General features: G+C 36.2%; 2 protein-coding genes and 2 long non-coding RNA genes across 4 annotated transcripts; 2 read left to right on the forward strand and 2 right to left on the reverse strand.

Annotated features, from left to right (window-relative positions):
• Positions 1-1,399: 1,399 nt before the first annotated feature.
• Positions 1,400-3,004, forward strand: LOC130718394 (uncharacterized). Its single transcript, XR_009012619.1, has 4 exons — positions 1,400-1,557; positions 1,750-1,864; positions 2,206-2,268; positions 2,640-3,004. It is a non-coding gene; the product is annotated as an uncharacterized LOC130718394 (long non-coding RNA).
• A 1,558-nt stretch (positions 3,005-4,562) lies between these two features.
• Positions 4,563-7,283, reverse strand: LOC130720965 (uncharacterized). Its single transcript, XR_009013299.1, has 3 exons — positions 7,227-7,283; positions 5,673-5,740; positions 4,563-4,784 (listed from the first exon to the last, which is right to left on the reverse strand). It is a non-coding gene; the product is annotated as an uncharacterized LOC130720965 (long non-coding RNA).
• Positions 7,284-15,204: 7,921 nt separating this feature from the next.
• Positions 15,205-16,457, forward strand: LOC130719284 (uncharacterized). The gene is made up of 2 exons (XM_057569911.1): positions 15,205-15,377; positions 15,530-16,457. The coding sequence occupies exons 1-2, from the start codon at positions 15,205-15,207 to the stop codon at positions 16,455-16,457; spliced, it is 1,101 nt and encodes a 366-aa protein (XP_057425894.1).
• Positions 16,458-18,930: 2,473 nt separating this feature from the next.
• Positions 18,931-20,172, reverse strand: LOC130719285 (uncharacterized mitochondrial protein AtMg00810-like). Its single transcript, XM_057569912.1, has one exon. It carries the CDS (start codon positions 20,170-20,172, stop codon positions 18,931-18,933), a length of 1,242 nt encoding a protein of 413 aa, XP_057425895.1.
• Positions 20,173-23,617: the final 3,445 nt, after the last annotated feature.

The following is a 23,617-nucleotide window of genomic DNA, read 5'->3' on the forward strand; positions in this document are numbered from 1 at the left end:
TTCTTTTTGATGATTTTCGGACCAGTCTAACCGTTCGTGATCCTCCCGCTTCGACTGCGGGGGTGTGATAGACTAGAATATTCTCCTGTAATTTTCCTGTAATTATGTTGAGTCATAATTAGGTTGTTGACCATACATTATATTTCTTGTATATATACTATTCACATATGAATGAGAAAGGCACCCAATCAATTTCTCACATTTGCATGTTTGTTGCTCTGTATATTTCATATCTTCTTGATATATTAATGTCTAAATACCATATGTCATACTCCTTGCTGTCATAATACACCAATTGTCATAACATCCCTACTCCTCATGCTTTCACTTGATACCATCTATCACTTTTTTTTATCACAAGCTAGTATCACCTGATTTGTATGCATGCCATATTTCTTCTCAACCGATCATATCCTCAAATATACATTATCTGCATTACATCTCTCAATATCCTATTCCTTCTTTGCCATTCTAAAGCTTTATTCATTTTATCCCCGTAATGCTTTTTGATAATGACAAGGGGGGGGGGGGGAGAGTTAGAGAAAAAGCTAAGTTCTTAGAGTGTTTTTAGAAACAAAGGTCATTGACCTATATTTAAAAAGTTGTCATTGACCTATATTTGAAAAGCTTTGATGTTACAAGTGTTGCTTTGAATATGTCTTCAAAAGGTCTAAAAGGAAAGTTTTCACAAATCATATAAAGGGAGAGAAAAGTAAAAAGATGTAAAAGCTTTTTCTGATAAGAATATTATCTCCTTTAAAAAACTCGTGCTTCAAGTCCAAACGTGAGGGGGAACACCAAGTAGAAAACTCAAGAGGAGATTTTTTATCGTTTTTCAAAAATTGGAAATCTTGTTTTTCTCTTTAAAATTGTCGTCATAAAAAAGGCCACCTGACTTATTTCCACCCCTACTTGCAGGTTGATTAAATAAGAGAGGAAGCGTCATCATCTGGTTGAGGTTGTGTTTGCCAATATTTCATTTTGATAGTGGAAATTTTTCATGAATTCTTTTTAGAGACCCCTTTTGAATGTTTTTTTAAACTATCTAACATCTATTTTAAGGTTTTCTAGCACGGGCTAAGAAAAAATTACTAGTTCAAAATTAAGAGTTTATTTGCAAATTTATTAAAATATAAAAGAGCATATAGATAATATATATATATATATATATCTAAAACCTCTTATTTCAAGGTTTCCAATGTCACTGTTCATGCAGGAAAAAAGGGACATAAAGAGGTACAAAATGGTATTGTTCATCCAATTGCAAATCACATAATGAGGAAGTTTCGAGGCAACTGTTCATGCAATTTTCTAATTATGGGCCGTTTTTTTGTGGTCTTTTGTTGTCTAGCCTGGCCCAACAAAACACCTTCCCAAGTCAAGTTACTAAACCCTCAACCTCCTCCCCCCCCCCAAAAAAAATAGCCACCCTATACTCAGTTCTCAATTCGAGCTTCAGAAGCCGTATCTCACCCAAATCCTACAATGGATTTCCCCAAGATTTACCAAATCCAAATCTCTAGCCGCCGGCCTGCACCCAGCTAGAGATATCATAAGGTACTGCCAACGATTTTGTTTAGATTTCCTATCTTCCACTCCTCAATTATTCATCAAGCTTATATATAGTTGTGTGTGTGTTAGTCTGTTCATATCATATCTTTTACACCATTGTTGTGTTAGATATTGTGTGAATCAGTTGTAACTTCCTATTCTCTGACATTCGATGGGTTCAATTAACTCTGTTGCTAGCATCTGCCATGGGAGAAATACTTGGAGGATTCATATTCGGGTGCTGAGGATGTGGGAGATGTGCCCAATTTCTGAGCTAGACATTGCAGTGCAATTGTTTCTTATTGATGCAGAGGTTTGTATATTGTATTTTATATTGTCCCAATTTATTTGTAATTCATTTTCTACGAACAAAAATTCAGTTGTTTATTAAACGTGTTGTGATTTAGCTTATAGCAGTATTGTTCTCATTAATTGTTTTTGCTATTTTCCTGTTAATGCCAACCTATTGGTATGTTTTTGTTTTCTTTTTCAAATCTTGCGTTAACCATAACACAATCATGGACATATCTTTCAGGAACTATTTAAACTAATACTTGCAATTGGACATTTTCTCATTTGTTACCAGGTGTGGTTTATGGAGTTTGTGATCAATATACTGCACCACCTAATTCTCTATTTTTTTTCCCTTTGCAGCTGGTTTGAATTAGCCTTAGGTGATTTGCTGGTGATCTCTGAACTTTGCATGTCCAGTTCTTGGTGATTATCCTCACTTTTTCTTATTTAATTTTTTTTACTAAAATTCTCCTTTGTCTGGTTTATTTCCCTTTTTAGGACCGAAAAGTGAAATTAAATGTTCACAAGTTATATTTTTTCTTTTCTTTCTCTTGGCATCCACAAAAATTGAGAGAATTAGAAAGGAACTGAAATATGAGCTCCCTTCTCTGTTGTTAGTTTCTTAATATGCTTTATAAGTATGAAGAAAATTCATTTATCATGGATTTAAAACTCTTATTCTATAGTAGGACAAAGCGCAACATGAATTTTCTTAGTATTTGTTCTTTATGTATCATACAGTGCAATATTTTGTATTTGGATCACATGTGATTTTTCCTTTTATCCCTATGTAGTGGTGTTATGCTGGTCTGGATGTTGCTGGAGAACATTTGCTTGATGATATTGATTGCCAAGGTGTTGTGAAGGATATATAGTCTTCAGTTTACTTGCTTGAAACAAATGGTTTGAAGAAGGTTTCTCTCTGTTCATTGGTTGTCAAGATGAAAATTTATTCTTTTTCAATATTCCCTATCAACTACAACTGTGTTAATATAATTGTCTCTAAATAGGAGGATATTTGACCATAGTTGGGCTTTTGTCAGATTTTTTCTTTCAAGTATTGTGTAATGACCCCAATGAAGTAGCCTCTGAGTGTGTACTCTGTATCATTTTCCTCCTTAATTCTCAGTCCTTACAACATATTTACATATATACATAATTCGTTAGAGTACATCTCCCCCCTCTAAAGAATGCTTTAATAGCCAATCATTATTTTCCTCAGCAACTCCATCTCATGAAAGCTCCAACTATTTGATGGTTTCACAAATTTCAATCTAATTATTTTAAAAGATTTTATATGATTGAGAATTTTGGTGCTCACATGCTGGCTTAAATAGATTTGAGTATCAATGAAGTAATGCTATAAGAACAATGACTTTGAAGAAAGCATGTGTCCTTGAAGACATATTTAATTTTCATTCTTAGGAGTATTTGATCTCATGAATTATGATGAGACTATTCGAATGAGCATACTTTGCTACAAATGTTGAACCAAAACCTTATTATGTTAGTAACATTGTATTATGTCACATGCATGTCATAGCACAAAATATGTGCCTTAACAACTCAAGGAAGGAGTAGTCTATTGGATGACATCACCTACTCATTTCTGAGTAGTAGTATGTTGGAGCAGTATATTTCTCAGTAGTTCAACATTATTCCAGGTTGAAGAAAATAACGTTTTTTTTTACTTTTGATTTTTATTTGTCTGAGTATTGAGTCAATTAATTTAATCACGTGTACTCTTTTTAATGTGTACTCTTTTTAAAATGTGCAAGCTGCTACAATTTTTTGAAAACTTGAACCCACGAAAATCTTATTTTGGTCCCCAACAAAGATGCATTGTTTCACGTTTGCCCACTTCTACCGTCTTTTTCATTGTTGTTCTTTTTAAGAGCTATTTGTTCTCATCTCTGTAGAGATTGTCTAACTCTATGAATTCAGAGCTTCCAAATTATTTTCATCATGAGGGTCAATGTTTGTATGTTGAAACAAAGTTTGATGAGTTTCGAGCAGCTGCAGTATTGCAGAGGCTATGGCTATGCAGTGGGCAACAAAAAAGGCATACCAGCCAGAGATAGACTGTGTGGTTGTGGAATCCGATGCCATAGAGGTCTGCACGGATTTCTCAGGGAGGAAGAGGATGGCGGTTTTAGAGCAAGCACTACTAGAAAAACTAGTTTTCACATCGGGTATTTTTGAGTTTTAACATCGGTTTTTATCCGATGTAAACAATGTTGACGTGGTATCTCCTAACCTTTTCACATCGGGTTTATAACCGATGTGAATGTCGGTTAAGTCAACCAACTGATGTGAAATGTACACTTTTCACATCGGTTCAGTCAGCCAACCGATGTGAAATGTATACCTTTCACATCGGTTCAGTCAGCCAACCGATGTGAATACTTTTCACATCGGTTCAGTCAGCCAACTGATGTGAAATGTATACTTTTCACATCGGTTCAGTCAGCCAACCGATGTGAAATGTATACTTTTCACATCGGTTAGACAAAAAACCGATGTGAAATGTGTATACTTTTCACATCGGTTAGACTAAAAACCGATGTAAATGCTCAACCATTTTTTTTCTTTTTTTTTTACACGAATTTGACCTGAATATACATATTTTTTTTAATGAAAATTTATTAAAATAAAAAGAGATCTTGAGAACAAACTCTCTCAAGTGAGTTAAACATCCAAGGTCCCAACAAAAAAAAAAACATAATAGCCTAAAAGAACTAGAACAATTCAGCAATTCTAGTTCTTTAAATGTAGTTAAACAGCAACAGCTCATGAAATTAGGACAAAATAGTTAAACAGCAACACAGCAACAATTCAGCAAAACAGCAACAGTTCAGCAAATTAATGCCCCAAGCAGGAAAGCCACCAGCACCATAAGCATAAATTAGGAGAGCAGTGGAGGTGAGCAACTTTGAACCCTATAAACAGATGCAATAAATACAGAGATCAGCAATCCATGTTATAATGTAAAAAATAAGTTGCCCAAACTTTAATTCAGACTGTTTAGGCACAAACTTTAAATACATACCAAATAAATTCTAAGGTTTATACAAGTCAAGAAAGCAAGTTGCCCAACTGTTTCGCAAATCATACAACTCTTGTTATGTTAATGCCGTTGGATCATTGAATACCTACAATTTGTAGAATAGGTTAAAATACCTATTTTGTGACATTTTGATGAAAACTCAAACAATGAGACAAATAGGGAAGAAAAACATTTGTAATACCTCCATCCAAGACTTAGTAATACTAGCAGAGACAATGTCAACCATATTCTTCATCACATAATATCCACAATCATTCCCATTAGGCTGCAACCTTGCCTACAAATGAATAGATTTTTATACACTGAATATATATCAAAACAGTACATATTACAACCAGTGTTAAGTAGTATAAACAGCAACATCAAGACACAACCATAATCTACACTACACTTACTTTGGGATGAAGCCATTGAGTCTTTTTTTTATTAACCTCAGCCAATTGATAAACCGCCATAGCTCTATATAAAAAACAATCATCGAAGTAAGTTATACATTTTAGTGTAAAAGGACATAATAATATATAACAAAAGCGACATAAAATATACACTTACTTTGTAACAATATTCTTCATTTGTGAATGAAGATCATTGTGTAATGAACAAAGGAGAACTAAAGTATTGTCTTTCAAGATTAATATTGCAAAATGTGTAAAACAATTTATGCATTTCCCAATCAAGCATAGCATCTAAAGAAATCATACTGTTTATACTTCAGACAAAGTATATGGCATGAAACTATAAGTATATAAAACATAGTTACCATAAATAAAAATCTTTTCTCCAAGGTGCCTTTTTAACTCAGCCTCTGCATAAGTCCAGTCATATGGGCTGCATCAGTTAAAACACCAATCAACTTTATATAGCAAAAACCAGCAGAAAGAAGTTAACAGATGCTAGGCATCTCTTGCTCTATATTTTGTACTGAATGCAAGAGATAACAGTACTTGAATGACTAATGATTTACACTTTTTTTTTAAAGGATAAAGATATATTAAAAGGGAAGATGAAATAGCTTGGAAACAGCCCATCCAAGTAGGAAACAGAGAACAAAACACCAAAGACAAAACTGAAGGGTTAACCACATGCAATCAATCATTCTCATTTCTCAGCTTTGAGTTTCTAGCTAGTAGCTGCTGGCCATTTCCAAAAATTGGAGAAAGATCTCTATATTGATTTGCTGCTTGCAATATCTTCCAGTGAGTTGAATAAACTTTCATGCATATTCACCTCTCTAATTCTATATCTTTTCCTTTTATGATCTTTGTGCTGGTTCTGTGAAGTGTGAACTATATAAATATATCGTATTCCAGCAAATTTGTATATGTTTCATACAAAGATCATGCTTAATTTATTTCCTTTCATATGGATTTGGATCTATATATGCTTGGTAGCCTATTTTACTATTGTATATCCTTCTCATGTTATGATCATTTCCTGGTAGTATTAATATTCTCTAGGTTGGATAAAAAAAAACAGCAAACTTTAAAGCAATAAGCTCCAATCCATGAACCTTCAAAGAAACAAATAAGCATGATTGTTGAATCATATTCTCTCTCTGTTATAAATGCTATGAGATCTGAATCAATGGCTTGGACTATTCAGAATGTCATACAGGACAGTAAGGAACTACCTATCTATAAGTTGTTTAAATGAGGGTATATAAATCCCTGTACAAGTTGAGCTCTTTAACAGAAATAGAATTAGTTAGAGCCTGAGTACAGAAACTAACCCACTAAGAGTCTATTCACATAAAAAATTATCAGCTTGTAATGACTAAGTATATTGCATACTCTAACAGAATACAATATATCATGGAAAAGAATTCCCAGAAACCAACTACCCTTGAGCTCTGATCACACACCTCTCTTACATTGAAAATATTTATCCATCCAACCAGAAAAATATCACACTTCAATGTTCAAGACATGCTCAAAAAAATATCAGTTTCATTCAAAGGTAACATAAATCAGAACAATCCCTCATCCAAACAACCATCACTAATTCACTATGCATAAGTCATAATACCCGAAATCCCTACTTAGCTAGTTGGTCTTAAATATTTAGCCAACCATATTTCTTGTTCAGTTAAATGATCTTCAAACTAGATCATAACAAAGTCAAGCAGTAGTGGCTCTGTAGTGCTGGAGGTCAATTAACTATGCCAATGCATTGAGACCAAGATAAAGACATAGCCTATTATACTAGCAATAAATAAAAGAAAGATACAAGATAACAAGATTATAATCTAAACACAACAAAGCTAGCCGTAGACTTGATTCTGCAGAGAAAAAAGGCAAGACAGTAGGCAACTTACTTCTTCTTACCAATTCTTACTGGAATACCAGTTCTGTCAGCTTTCTTCACAATCACCTGCACACAATTGCCATATTTGAAAAATTGAGCCTTAAGAAATAATAAACAAAGACACATAAAAACTCGGTCAATTGGAGAAAGACATGTAAGAGGTATCAGGATTGAAAAACTTAGTTTTTTGGTTGAAATTCCAGTAACAATTGGTAACCGATTTCCACTATTCAAACCGATATCTAAGTCAACAGAGGAGATTGGAAATCGATTTCCATCTTAGGGAAAAAGGGTGTGGTTTAAGGATGCGAAGGAGGGAGAGGTCGAAGTCATGGAACTTGAAGGGGAGGAGTTTAGCGGAATGTTCAACCAAAAGGAGGAATGAATTGACAGTGTCGAAGCAAATTACCTTGTAAGCAAACCGATTCACAGAGCAGGAGCGGCGGCGAGTCACAGAGAACGAGCGGCGGCGAGACTTAGCAACGAGCAGGAGCGGCGGTGAGGCTTAGCAACGAGCAGGAGCGGCTGCGAGGTCGTAGATTCTGGTGAAGGTTTCTTCGCGGAGAACGACGTCGTGGTGAAGTGTCAGATGGAGAACGTGGTGGGAAGGGGAAGAGAAAGGGAAGGTTTGTGAGTAATAGGGTTTAGGGTTTGAGTGCAGGAGTTGAGCAAGATGAAGCAGGAGCTGAGCAAGATGAACTTAGATTTTTCGTGAATGAATGAGTTTGGGTTTTCATGTACGGGTTTGTGTGAAAATTAAAGAAAGGAGAGACTTTTCCCAACGGTTACATTATAACTGATGTGAAAAATACTTCATCAAAATTTCAAAAATGTCACCGCACTTAGCTTTCACATCGCTTATTGTATCAACCGTTGTAAAAACTATTTACTAATTACTTTTCACATCGGATATATTCCCAACTGATGTGAAAACAATCATAAAGAAGGGACTTTTCCCAACGGTTACATTATACCTGATGTGAAAAGTACTTTATCAAAATTTCAAAATTGTCACCGCACTTAGCTTTTACATCGCTTATTGTATCAACCGTTGTAAAAACTCTTCACGAATTACTTTTCACATCGGATATATTCCCAACTGATGTAAAAACTCTCATAAAAGTTCACAATAATTTCAATATTGCCACCGGTTTATCTTTCACATCAGGTATTTCATTAACCGTTGTAAAAACCCTGATGTAGAAAATACTTTTTCTAGTAGTGAAGTGTTAGAGGATTGCAGGGCATTAACAACTAAATTCTTTGACTCTTTGAGTGTTGGTCATGTTAAGAGAGGAGCCAATACCACAATAGGGTGGCACATGTCTTAGATTCATTATTAGAACAACTATCTTAGTGAATGTATTTGCAGTAGAATATATTTGAAATTAGTACTTTACATTAAAAAAATGTTCATTTGTTTACACTTTTTCTATCAAAAATCGAGTCTTCTGATAAATCATTAATTAATATTTATATTTCTTCCTGATGAGATTTTACAGATTAGGACAAAATTACGAGATACTTAAGGTAACTATATATTCTTCATATTTTTTCTTTAAGCTTATGTGAAAAATCTAATTTATTGATTTTGTTATTTACAAATCATAACAATTGATATAATAAATAAAAAATACATGGACTTCCATGGTTGACAAATACCTTACGTTTATAAAAATTCCTTTAGGAATGGTTTGGAAATGGTGATATGTTTGGTTTTGATTAATCAATAATATACCATTTAAAAATTTCAAATATTAGAAGACATCTTAATAAAAAGGATTTGAACACTTATTTAATTTTATTATAACAAACATAAATATACACAATATAGTCTGCCTGATGAATTGTTCATCTTCACTACATAAATAATTTTAATTATATTGTGTGATCTACTTGATATACATTTTTCATGAAATCAAAATGAAATCATTGATTTAGAGAAGTCGTGCATGGCACGAGATTATCACTAGTATATATCATTGTATAACAAGTAGAATTGCCTATGTTTCATACATACTTATATTTTATTATCATGTTTTGTGCACTTATGACATGTTTAATGTTAAATAAAACACAATTGCTATTTTATTCATGATAATAACATGTATCTTAACTTTCTATTTTAATCATGATAATAGCATGTAAGTTAAAGTATTAATTATCGTGTTAGTCATAGTAAAAAAAAAGAATATCATTATGAAATTTAAATGTTTTAACACAACATGCATTGATAAATGAAATAATTTTTAATGACGAAAATCTAGGGTGAGAGGATAATGCTCTATTCTAAGCCAAGGAAAGTTGCAGGACTCAAAAAGCACTTACAGACGACTTACACTTATCTGCCTCATTCCAAGGGGATTAGGTACAATATAGGTATAAAATATGGGTCTATATACATGGATCTTAGCCTAGGTAAAAAATAACCCTTATAAATATAACTAGCCCAAAACCGGGGCGAGGTCATCTTAGGCTAATAAGTACATCAATCGCCAACAAGGCATAAAAATACATGAATCATAAATGGGGTGGCTAAAATACATAAATAATGTGGGCCGCCTGTATATGGAAGTGATCGCCTACGAGACAAAGACGTCGCAATTGAGGGCCCGCCAAATGTGAAGTGGCACTGCTCGCCAGCTATAATAAAATTGAATATTATAGATATAGATATTTGATAATTAAGGGGACAAGGCCCAAATGATTTAACAAAAGATAAAAATAGAAAAGAGCTATAAATAATAGTTTAAAAGGTACAATTATATATACTGAATATGGAAAACATTTAATCAGGTAATTGGGTTCATTCGGGTTATAAAATTAAATTTGAAAAATTAAATCAATTACAATTGGCTTCAAGTTTAGCTAAAGTGAGCTAAATAATAGTTTAAAAGGTACAATTATATAAATTGAATATGGAAAACATTTAATCGGGTAATTGGGTTCACTCGGGTAATAAAATTAAATTTGAGAAATTAAATCAATTACAATTGGCTTCAAGTTTAGCTTAAGTGAAACTAATTAGACTAATAAAATCAATCTGGTTATATTAATTTAATTTGGATCATTAAGTTCATCATCAAGTCAATCCGAATCGAGAAATGCCCTAATTAAAACTGTGTTTTTAATTTAAACATGCTTAGAAGTTTACTTTTTGAATGAGCCTTGTATTTTATAAGGTCTCCCTTCTACTTTTCTACTTGACAATCCATACTATGTTCTTTCAACTACATTTTGAAATTTTAGTATTACCAAATGCATATTGTATACTAAATAAATAATGTTTGAAATTTTTTAAATTATAAAAATGATATTTAATAAATTTATATCAAATAATTTAATTTTTTTTATGAATTAAAAGTTTGGGTGGTTTCGACTCTGGTTACCATTACGGGTCAAGATATGTTTTCAGGATCACAAGTCGCTTACTTACAAATCTCCGACTAACACAACCCTCACACAACAACGAGAATCTAACACACAACCTTCTAAAGAGAGTAGTGCTCTGTCCTTACAACTAAGCTAATCCAAGATGTGTTAGTTTTTTATATAATTTATTGACTAAAAAAATTCTCCCTTCGTTCCTAATTATAATACCCTTTTGAGACAATTACAATTATAAAGACCACGTTCGGGGTGGTTGCTAGTTTTCAGTTTTTGTTTTCAAATGCAAATCTGAAAACGAAACATGTTCGGCTAAAGTGGAGCTGGAGGGAGTTTTTATTGATTTTCAAAACTGTTTTAGTTTGTTTCTCAACATCACAAAATATGAATCTGGATCCTCTCCAGCAGATTTTCCCATCCAGCCCCTCCTGCAGTAATATTGGTCCTCATATTCATCTTGCGGTTTAGAATATTCTAGTCTTAAAATTATAATAAAAATTCAATGACAGCTCTTGGATGCATCTAACGGTGTACAAAATAAACCTCAATGGCAGATTCAATGGCAATCCAGAATTACAATTAATTCAAGAACTTCTTATCTTTCCAACAATCACCACCACAATACAACACCCTGCCTCCTCCTTGCCAAACTTAATCCATTTAGTTGCATCTGTGATGATTTCAAGCACCACAATTTTCTCCAACTGACAGCAAGTTGAAATTCAAATGACCACACATGAAATACCCCAAGATGACAACAAGTTGAAAATTTATTGTTCTCTGTAAAGGGTGGTCGGAACTGTGACGGCTTCGCTGGAGGGAAGGAAGATCAGAACTGCAACAGCAGCGGCAAACGATCTCTGGCGGTGGAGAGTGACGAAAATGTGCGCGATCCTTAAGGGTGATGGACCAGACGAAGCTCGGTGAGAGGAGGAGCGGTTATCGTTAATTGGAACTCAACCGTTGATATGAGGAGGAGATTCTCTCACGACTACAGGGAGCGACAAAATTGAGTGTTGATTGAGTTTCTGTTTGGAAAAATCCCTAATTAATGTCAACCATTAGATTAATCAGACAGTTGAGATTAACTTTCAGTATATAATTATTATAATTTTAAGCCTAGAATATTATCGACCACAAGAGGAATCAACCAATGTTATTGCAGGAGGGACTGGATAGAAAAATCTGCAGGAGAGGATCCAGATTCCACAAAATATGGTTTTGTGATTATGGTTCTTAGTTTCAATAACATATAACTTCATCACCATCACCACTGAGCGCAATCACCACCACCACCATCGCCACTACAGCCACCACCATCACTGCCACCACAACCACTTCACCTCCACCGTCGCCACCACCATCGTCACCACCTCCACCCGTGCCACTGCCCTTGACCGCCATTACCACCTCCACCACCGCCTCTCACCACCATTTACAACTATCACCTTTGCCACCACCACCTCCATCGTCACCGCCACCACCACCCCCACTGTCGCTGCAACCACAACCTCTACCATTATAATCGACACTGCCACAACCACTGCGTCGCTTCCACCACTATCATCATCACGAATACCAGGTAACACCCTCTCCGCCACCAAACCTCATTGCCACTACAACCACCTCCATCATCACCACCGCCGCCATCGATGATGGCACCACCACCTCCGCTGGTGTCACCACCCCTAACACGGCCACTGTTTCCACCTCCACCACCACTATCATTATTGCCACCACCACAACCGCCATTATCACCGATATTAGGTAACATCGAAACTCTACCACCGCTGCTATTTGGCCCCTCCATTATTATGTCGTCGTTACCACCCATTTTCGTGAATTCACAAAGTTGATCATTGTTGTAACTATAGTGAATTTACAAAGTTGACGGACATGCAAGGTTTGCTCTGTACAAGATCCTAAAGAGGACAAAGATTAACCCTGCATACTTGATATGAGACTACTTGGTCAAGTTCCCGGAAAGGGGAGCAGAAGAAGAAATCTGAAGAGAAAGTCTATTGCACCTGCTTTAGTGATCAAGGACTCGTGCGGGTAGATCAAGACAAGGATTTGAAGCTCAATCCGCTCCTTCCAGAAGAAGAAATCTGAAGAGAAAGTCTGTTGCACCTGCTTTATTGATCAAGAAAAGGAAGCTGACTATTGATATAAAAGATTCCTCACCTCTCAGCAGCCCAAGCTCTTCTTTGAATGAAATGCTCACACCTCCACACTATTCAAGTCATTCAAAGGACACTGAGGATATGAACACTCACGCCGTCTACACCATAAGTTCTGACAGTGAAGAGCAAAGTGTTCGTAACTCTCCAACAACAACATCTCGTGCACAACCAAAAGACACAACATCTAAGGAATCGTCTTCAAAGTCTGACTCTTTTTATGCAGCATCCAAAGCTCGCAAAAGACGTCTCAACTCTTTTGTGCGAGTTTCTCTGAAGAAAAAAAGGCAAACACCTCAACAAAAGCATCAACTTTCGAGCCTCCTTCTTGCACAAGCTTGCTCAACAAGTCTGGGAATCCGAATTTGACTATACTATACATTCGTGGATTGTGTCGCTTGCACTAATAAGAAATTCACACTCTTCGCAAGAAGAGACGTTGCTCCTACTCCTAAAGCTGATCGCTCTCAATGGAAACTGTCTCAAGTATCTGGACACATAGGAACAACACCACATTATCTAATCCAACGACCTTGGGCATTCATAGCTCCATGGTCCTCTTGGCCATTTGTTATGTTCCCTGCAGTGTCCCCAACAACGGAAGTGGATACACTTGATCATTTTCTCACTGGTTTCTCACTTCCGATCCAGATCAATAGAGAAACGATGCAAGCTAACCTACAACGACTTCATTTACCAAGTGGTGAAGGCCCATCAAAATCTAATGTTGCTTCATCTTCTGCTCACATTGAAGAAATCTATGAAGATGATAAAGAAGAGAAGAACCTGGTGCACCGCTAGAAGATGGTGATCTTGCTCCACTTGAAACTGATGATGAAGTTTGGCTACATGACCAGGAAGCTGACAATGATGGTAAAGATGCCAATGATCAAGAAAACGAACCAGCTAATGCGAACAGGATTTCCCAGCTTGCTCAAAATTTGGAGGAGCACAAGGCAAAGATGTGTTGTTCATGATCCTGGACAGACTCAAATAGAGGCTAAATCTTCTCAACTCTCAACTCTCAACTCTCAACTTTCAATTCCATTATTTTTATGCTCACATACCTTAGTTTAAGTTTTATGATTTTTTATGACTGCTATGACTTTCACCTGTATGCATTATCTTTATTTTCTCTCATCTGCTATTCCTATTAATTATTGTTTGTTTATGATCTTTATCTGTGTGATTCTTTTTTATTATACCAAAAGGGGAGAGTAAGAGAAAAAGGAAGTAAAAGAACATGAAAATGCTTTGAAAAGTTAAAATAATTTTTCAATTTAATGTAAGGGGAGAGAACAATACATGTTTAATGAAAAGTACATCTCCTTTTGAAATAATGCGTGTTTAAAGTGCAAAAGTTAGGGGGAGCACTGAGTAGAAAATTCAGGGGTAGCATTTTCATTTTTTTCAAAATTATTTTCACTGTTTTTCTCTTTAAAATTGTCATCATCAAAAAAGGGAGATTGTTAAGTTCAAACGATGCACACATCGTCTATCATATTTTTAATGATAACAATTTTCAAGAGTCTGAGTGAACCGGTGATATATTTCATGTAAACTACATTTCAGAAAATAACCCTTACGCTCACATCCTCATCATCTTATGACAATAAGGTACAAGACTGTACCAGAAGACTCCAGCAAGGCATAAACAGAAGACGTTCAAAGGTAGACAATGCAAGGCAGTCCAAACAAGACAAGAAAGGTCAAAGCTTCAAGCCAAACTACTTAAGCAATGGAAAGTCAAATCTGCAAAGACGTTTGAGCAAAAGAAGAGACGAAGACACAAACAAAAGGTATCCATACTTTTATCTCCTAGTATCTATTTTTTTTTCCTTTTTTATCGGTTGTTCTTTAATATAAACCAGGCCATTGCAATTGACTCATTATACATGAACCTGCCAGAAGCTTTACACAGGTTTAGTGCACGAGAGCCTAATTGGGGTTTTCATCAGTTCATATCTTTAGGTGAACTTTGTGGCTCTAGGAGTGGGTTTATTGAGAATGATACTTGTATCATTGAAGCTTATATTTTTTTTTGGCGAAGTCAGTTGTTGAAATTGAACCTGCTCGTGATATTGAACCTGGTGAACCGACATTTAGTATGGAATCTACTCAATATTTTGGTGATATTCATTTGCCCAGGGAAATCTCATTGGGTGACCTTGTGGAATTCAGGGGTTTAGGGAAAATAGAAAATGCATTTTTTCCACTACTAGAGGATATTTGTTTACGGTATCCTTCACTGATTAGTTGTCAACGGAAGAGAAGTCGTGAGTTTACACAATGGGCATTCACCTTGTTGGGTCGAGTTCTACATTTTCTTGACACTAAAAAAGTTAAAGAAATGAATGATGATGCTTGTAGTCATCTCCAAATGTTATGGGAGGAACTTGAGACATGTAGGTTTGATTTGACATGGCTGCAAGCCTGCAACCCCATATTCAATCTTCCTTGAGTATGAAAAATTATATGGAGAAAGTTGTGCAAGTGAAAATGATGAGGGAGAATGTTGCTAAGGGACTGAAGAAAGAGATGGTTACTGCAGAGGTCGATCTTGAAAGAGCAAAACGAGATTTGCTGAAAGTGCTGTAAGCAGAAGAAGGGTTTGAAGAGAGGGATGTGGATGCTAAAGTAGGATATGGAGGACCATAATGTTGATAGTGTGGTTGTGTTCTTGGAAAAATTTACGAGTTTTGATGCATTAACCCTTCATTTTTCATTTCATCTCATACTCACTTAGGGGGTTGGGGAATAGAATAAAATGGAGGGCAATTAGAGACTTAGTAGTGAGGGAGAAGATAGAGATGGTGATGCTGCAAGAGACAAAACTGCAAGAAGTGGAACAAAGTCTTTGTAATACACTATGGGGTGACTCGAGTTGTGAATGGAAAATGAGCCCGGCTGCGAATAGTGCAGGCGGCCTGCTTTGTATATGGAATAAAGATGCTTTTGAACTGGTAGATTGCACTATCAGCAGTCTTTTATTATATTGGTTGGTAAATTGGGCAAAAGACATTATTGTAAATGTTTATGCTCCTTGTGACCGGGAGGGAAAGAGGGATGTTTGGAGGGAACTTCAGTCGTGGAAACAAGGCTGCATGATTGATTCTTGGTGCATTGGAGGGGATTTTAACACGATGAGAGTAACTCAGGAAAGAAGAGGGGAAGCGAATATGTTGTATTATGGAAGAAGGGATATTGAGGATTCTAATGATTTCATCATCCAGATGGAACTATTGGACATACCTATCTCGGGTAAGCGGTTCACTTGGTTCAGGCCAAATGGCAAGTCTATGAGTAGAATTGATAGATTCCTTCTCTCGGGAGGTTGGTTGTTGTGCTGGCTCGAAAGTTCACAACATGTGCTTGATAGAGATTTCTCTGATCATTGTCCATTATTGTTGAGGTGTGTAGTCTGTGATTGGGGCTCGAAACCTTTTAGAACTCTTAATTGCTGGCTGAAAGATCAACGTTTCAAGGAGTTTGTGGAGAAATCCTGGGGTGAGACCCATGTTCAAGGTTGGGGGACACACGTTCTAAAGAAGAAACTTAAGTCCTTGAAAGCTTCTCTTCGCATATGGAATAAGGAGGTGTTTGGAGATGTGAATAAGCAAAGGAAGATCATCATAAAGGACTTGGCTAAACTTGATAAGAAAATGAAGAAGTAGGGTTATCAGAAGAGGAGTGTTTGAAAGGCAAGGAGTCGATCCTTTGCCGAAAAGCTCGGGTCCAATGGCTGAAAGAAGGTGACCGCAATTCAAATTTTTTCCATGTTTGTGTGAATTGGCGAAGGCGTACAAATTACTTGACGGGACTCACTATTGACGGAAGATGGGAAGAAAGGCCTTGTGAAATCAAGAAGGAAGTGCAGACTTTCTTTGAGAAGCGATTCGAGGAAGTGGTTCATCCTCAATTGGGTCTAGATGGTGTCCCGTTTAAGACTATCACCTCGGCAGAAAACATTGGCTTGTGTGCTAGATTTGACCCGGCTGAAATCAAGGAGGCGATATGGGATTGTGATGGCGACAAGTCCGGGTCCAGATGGGTTCAATTTTCAATTCATAAAAGCTTTTTGGCATATTCTGGAAGGAGATGTACATAGAGTCCTATATGAGTTCCATTCGTATAATGCTTGCCATCTGGAAGCAATTCGTCATTTATTGCTTTGATCCCAAAATGTGATTCGCCACAGGGCCTTAATAATTTTATGCCTATCTCATTCGTCGGATGCATCTACAAAATAGTGGCGAAGATCTAATTGGCTAATAGGCTTAAGCTCGTGCTCCCCAAAGTGATTTGGATGAACAATCAGCTTTCTTAGCTTGGAGGAATATGTTGGATGGCATCGTTGTGGCAAACGAGGTGATCCATGATGCAAAATGCAGGAAGAAGCAGGCTATGATTTTCAAGGTAGACTTTGAGAAGGCTTACGACACAGTGGGATGGGGCTTCTTGAGCTATATGTTGTGAAGGATGAATTTCCAAGAGAAATGGGTGGGTTGGATAGAGAGTTGCCTAAAAACTGCAAGAGTATCTGTCCTAGTGAACGGAAGCCCAGGAGAGGAGTTCAAAATGGGAAGGGGGTTGAGGCAGGGTGATCCAATGGCTCCTATCCTCTATCTCATAGTCGCGGAAGGCCTAAATGGCCTATTCTAACAGGCGGTGCGTCTTGGGAAGTTTGAAGGTTATGTTCTAGGCCAGTCAAATGATGTAGGAGTGTCTTTACTACAGTTCGCGGATGATACACTTTTCATTGGTAAGGAATCCCTTCAAAATGCCTTAGCAATAAAAAGTGTCCTTAGATGCTTTGAATTGACATCGGGGTTAAAGATTAACTTTCACAAAAGCAAGTTAGTGGGGCTTGAAGTGGAAGGTAGCACTACTAGAAGCATTGCTAGTTTTCTTAATTGCAAGGTTATGAAAATTCCATTCACGTACCTCGGGCTACCGATTGGGGGAAATCCGAGAGACTAGCTTTTTGGGGTGGTGAACAAAATTAAAGGAAAATTATCTCGGTGGAGGCAAAAAACTATTTCCTTCGGAGGGAGGATAAATTTGATTGCTAGTGTGCTATCGTCTTTACCGTTATTCTTCCTCTCTTTCTTCCGAATGCCAAAGGGGGTATTGAACAAATGCAAGAGAATTATGAGATCCTTTCTTTAGGGAGGCGTAGAGGAAAGCAATGGGGTAGCATGGATTAAGTGGGACACAATTTGCAAGCCAAAGGAATTAGGGGGGTTAGGCTTGAGAGATTGGGGCACTTTTAACAAAGCGCTTCTTGGGAAGTGGAGATGGAGGCTCTTATCCAACACAGAAAGCTTATGGGGTAGAGTTTTAAGGGCAAAATATGTCATCCCCCAACAATTTGGAGGTGTTGATTATGGGGGGAAAATGACTATTTGGTGGAAGGACATTATTGCTATGTGTTTTGATGATGGAGACAGTAGGTGGTTAGATCACGGAGTGAGGCGAGTGGTAGGCGATGGAAGGGGAGTTAGTTTTTGGCAAGAATGCTGGGTTGGACAAGAGAAATTACAAGACAAGTACAGCAGGTTATATAACCTGTCTATTCAGAAAATTTATTTCGTCTCTGATTTGGGATTTTGGCGTGATGGTTCTTGGCATTGGAATTTCCTTTGGAGAAGATCGCTATTGGCCCATGAGGAAGAGATGGTGGCTGCTTTTACCTCAGAAATAAATTCTGTAGCTCTTGCTGAAGGAAAAGAACCCAAATGGTTATGGTTGGTGTTAGAGTCTCACATTGGCTAGAGATGTGGCCAAGCAATTGCTTATATATGGTTGTGCAAACCTTAACTCTTGAGCTAGCTTTTGGGTTGAGTTAGGCCTACCTACTTCTAATATGGTATCAGAGCCAATGGTTGTTTGACCATGGGCCTGGGCCCCTATCCTAGATCCATTTGTTGACTCCCCATATTTGGGTCACCCGTTTCATTCCACGCTCCAGATGTTCTACACTGGGCGTGAGGGGGTGTGTTAGAGTCTCACATTGGCTAGAGATGTGGCCAAGCAATTGCTTATATATGGTTGTGCAAACCTTAACTCTTGAGCTAGCTTTTGGGTTGAGTTAGGCCTACCTACTTCTAATAACAAATATGGAATAATTGACATATTCCTATTCTATCACACCCCCGCAGTCGAAACGGGAGGTTCACTGACGCTGAGACTGGTCCGAAAATCATCAAAGAGAACTCGAGGGAGGCCTTTGGTGAAGATATCCGCAATCTGGTGGCGAGAAGGAACATGAATGATGCGTGCTTGACCACGGGCGACCTTCTCTCGAACAAAGTGAATGTCCATCTCAATGTGTTTAGTGCGCTGATGCTGGACAGGATTGCCTGATAGGTAGATGGCACTAACATTATCACAGTAGACCAAAGTAGCTTGAGAAAGAGGAAAGTGAAGCTCCAAAAGCAGGTTGCGTAGCCAACATGATTCTGAAACCACATTAGCAACGCCTCGGTACTCAGCCTCAGCACTGGACCGGGAAAGCGTGGGTTGTCTCTTGGACGACCAAGAAATGAGGTTGTCGCCGAGAAACACACAGTAGCCAGAAGTAGACCGGCGAGTGTCGGGACATCCACCCCAATCGGCATCAGTGTAGGAAATAAGCTTCTCGATAGGAGAAGGATAGAGATTCAAACCAAACTGTAAAGTGCCCTGAACATAACGCAGGATGCGCTTCAGTGCAAGCAGATGCTCTGTGTGGGGGGCATGCATGTGAAGACATACCTGCTGAACAGCATAGGAGATGTCAGGACGGGTGAATGTGAGATACTGTAAAGCCCCAGCAAGACTCCGATATAAAGTAGGATCATCACACGGAGTACCAGCAGAAGTACTGAGTTTCCGCTTGGTGTCAACAGGAGTGGCAGAAGGATTGCACGAGGTCATACCGGCCCGAGCAATAATGTCACGTGCATATGTACTCTGACTGAGAAAAAGTCCACCTGCATGTCTGGTGACGGCAATGCCCAAGAAATAGCTCAACGGTCCCAGATCCTTCATAGCAAACTCGGAGGCAAGAAGAGCCATGATAGATTTGCGAAGGTCATGAGAAGAGCTGATGAGGATGATGTCATCAACATAAAGCAGGAGGTAAGCCATGTCAGAGCCTCGTCTGTAGATGAAAAGAGAGTGATCAGAGGTGCTATGGCGAAACCCAATGGTGGAGACATAATCTGCAAAACGCTGGTACCAAGCACGAGGCGCTTGCTTCAATCCATAAAGAGATTTCCGCAAGCGACACACATAATCAGGATGAGTACGGTCACGGAAACCCAAGGGCAAATGATGATAGTTGCTATACTGTGAAATCTGCTTTTTGCCTTCTGCAGAGAAAACTTGAATCACCTGCTGCTGCATTGTTCCTTTTCTAACCAGATTTGGCAAAAATGTAATAGATGGTTAGGCTTTTTGTCGGTGATGCCAAAATCGTGTGGAGCACATTTCCTGCAGTTTGGGGGAGAAATGTGGACAGCAAACCAAAGGAGGGGAGCAAAATCATCAGTTTGGCTTGCACTGATCTGGACTTTGTGGCTGTCTAGAAATAAAATAATTTTCAGAAACGGTGAGTGGGATGCAGAAAAGATTTTTGATCTGGCTTAAATGAGGGCGTGGAATTGGCTAAGAGCAAAAGACAAGAGGTTTGTTTTTTCCTTACTAGCGGAATTACCCGTGCAATGCACGGGTTACTTTACTATATAGTAATATCTAAAATTTGTATAATATTATATTTATGAAATTTTGTATAACTTTATATTATATATATATATAAAATGTTTGTCAGAATATATATTTTATATTACCCGTGCAATGCACGAGTTGATTATTGAATAAATTTTATATATTAATGTTTTCTAAACAATTAAGAGATGTTAATGTCAATTGAGAAAAATCTTTTAGATGACAATTTTACATAAGATCATATTTCATATTCATTTTGCTTTCTATTCTAGAACTCTCAAGCATATTTTTCCTTCATATGTTTGCAATTGGCATAATTCATCACTCCTTTATTAAAATAAGACATCTTATGTCTTCCCTTGAACTGGCATCACTACCTTCCCATCCTCAATATATTTTGCAACATTTGATTGAGTGTCTCATATACTCATTCCCTTGCTTCCCAAATGATTGAGAAAAATACCAAAGCAAAGTTAAATTAGAGAAGATAGAAGAAAAGAACTCCACATAAAGTAGAAGAAAATTAGCAAATCATGCACAATTTTAAGGAAATTATCGATGACAAAGTCATGCATGGCCGGTTAAAAAAATAAGAAAATGGGAAATAGAAATCATGAAGAAGAAGATAACACACGATATATCATGGAAAAGTGAAGAGAAGAAGTGCATACATGCCTGCGCAAATGATGAATGTCTCTGGAGAAGTAGAATCCTCGGAGGAAAAAAAAATCAGGGGAAGATTAGATGAAATCATGGAGAAAAGATAGCACAATTTTTTTTGGTACATCGGAAAGATAAATTGCACCCGCAAGGAATCGATCCCTGGACCTTTCCCAACCCAACCCATATGTCCCTCAGCTCCTACCACTTGAGTTATCCTACGAGGACAAAGATAACACAATTAATTATAGTAGGGAAAAGAGAAGAGGAGAATAACTTTAAATGATAGAATACATTATCTCATGGGTAAAGAGATTAAAAGTAGTGTACAATGCACCAAGTGAAATTGAAAAAATATAAGGATTGAGTGTTATTTTTCCATAGAAAAGGAGAAGAGGAGGAGAAAAAAGTGTGTGTGGTAGAAAATGACGTGAAAGTCTCTATCTATATAGTGAATTTGTGTTGTAAACGTGTATAGAATTGAAGATTCATGATTGTTGACATTTCTCTAGTTCCAAATTATATGTTTTGAATTGAAATTGAAATTTCGGAATTTTTGTGAAATTTGAGAGCCAACCACTATGATTCATTATGTTAAAACCTTAGAAAAGTTAGAAATCACTTTGTTTGATTGCTAATTATTAAGAAATAAATTAGTATAATTTGAATCATAGTAGTTTGTCAAAACTACAATAGCCCAGTAACTCGAGATGTCAGCCATATATATAAAAAATTCTACACCTTTCGCGAAATTAATGTCCAAAAGTTATCCAGTACTAATGTAGTGACCTACTGCATAAATATGTGCCAATATTCTTGATTAATTAACCGGAGGTAACCATTATTTCATATTGCTTGACGTTGAATTAATTGCTAATTCTAACCCCTATAGAATGATATAATAATATACGTAAAAGAAGAAGAAAAAAAGATTAGGGAAAAAGAAAAAATTAAACCCAAAATAAGATCATTGGTAATGATATAGTTAAATCTAGTGATTCACACATGATAGCGTAAAATAAGAAAAAATAAAGTCGAAGAACATAACATAGCAACACACTTCCAGTAAGGCATGAACTGTGTCTTATCTGCACGTGGAAAAAAAAAAACAAATAACAACACATTAGTAAATTAGCAAAGTGAATATGGACATACAATAGAAATTTTCAAATAGGCATATTATACGATTGCAAAAGAAGAAAAACATTGACAATGAATATAACAAAACAACCCTAACTGTATCATTGCATGTGGTATATGATTAGAAATAACAAACATTTGAACCAAAGATATTTGGAGAGAAATAGAATAATAAGGATCGCTAATGGAAAAAACCTTGGGAATTTGTTTAGTAATGAAATGTTTAGTAATGATGTGTGTCTAAAATATAAATTATTTGTTTGATTTGTAGAAGTTTTAGCAAAAAAAAAGCAAAATTTTTAAAAAATTGATTTTTTTCATTTTTGAATTTGGAAAGGTAATTAATTATATTCATTAACTTTAGGTATTAATTAGAGTCATTAATAACTATTATAAGGGATAAAATGTTTAATATAGATTAAAATTTCGGAAAAATAAATCAAACTTAATAAAAACATGATGCTTATTTTATGATTTACCAAAAAAATCATGATGCTGGAAAAAAATATTTATTTGATTTGAAAACATTCATTTTCTCATCTTACTCATTCTACAACCAATTATTAATTAAATTTTCAACAATTATTATAATTAAGAAAGTTCAAATTTCAAATGTAAAATTAATATGATATTTCCTTCCATTATATTTTTAAAAACGTGTTAAAGACATAAATTATAGGTTAGAAAATAATGATATTTTAAATTAAAAGTTTCAATATTTATTATCAACACTGCTGTTGGAGTTGCACATACAAAGGATTCCAATTTTTGGTGTGTATCATATTTTTGAATTTGTAATAAAAAATTAATGTTAGATTTATTTTTAAAATAATTTCAAGTTATTTTTATATTTAAAATTTAAAAAAAAAAAGGAAAAGATTCGTAATAATACTTGAATTGTTACAAACTTTCATAAATATAACATTTAAAAATATACATTCAAGTGTATCATATGGAATAAGGAATTATTAATAATAAATGAAATTAAATAGGGTGAGAGATGAAATATGTTGTAACAAAAAAAGTGGGATGTCTTTTTTTTTTCTTGGAGGGAAAATGAATTATTTAGGAAGGGACATGCACTACAAAAAAATGTATTTTTAGTGGCATTGATATTGTTAAGTTGTGGCATTTATTAAATGCCCCAAGTGTTATTAGTGGCATTCACCTTTAAGTGCCTCTATTACAGGTGCCACAACTGTTTTGTGGCATTTTTTGCTTAAATGCATGTTTTTGTATGCTACAAATGCTTCTGGCATTTTCTAAATGCCACAAATTGAAACTGGCATCTTTTTAAATGCCACAAAGTACATATATGCCTCAT

The sequence above is a fragment of the Lotus japonicus genome, chromosome 5 (genome assembly GCF_012489685.1).
Source record: "Lotus japonicus ecotype B-129 chromosome 5, LjGifu_v1.2".
NCBI classification, from domain to species: domain Eukaryota; kingdom Viridiplantae; phylum Streptophyta; class Magnoliopsida; order Fabales; family Fabaceae; genus Lotus; species Lotus japonicus.

What these genes read in the sequence shown, in the direction of transcription:
- LOC130719285 (XM_057569912.1), bottom strand. Translation starts at nt 20,172, where the DNA reads ATGCAGCAGCAGGTGATTCAAGTTTTCTCTGCAGAAGGCAAAAAGCAG.
- LOC130719284 (XM_057569911.1), top strand. Translation starts at nt 15,205, where the DNA reads ATGGCTGCAAGCCTGCAACCCCATATTCAATCTTCCTTGAGTATGAAA. An exon ending in CGAGATTTGCTGAAAGTGCT is followed by an intron (nt 15,378 to 15,529) that starts GTAAGCAGAAGA and finishes ATACTCACTTAG; the next exon opens with GGGGTTGGGGAATAGAATAA.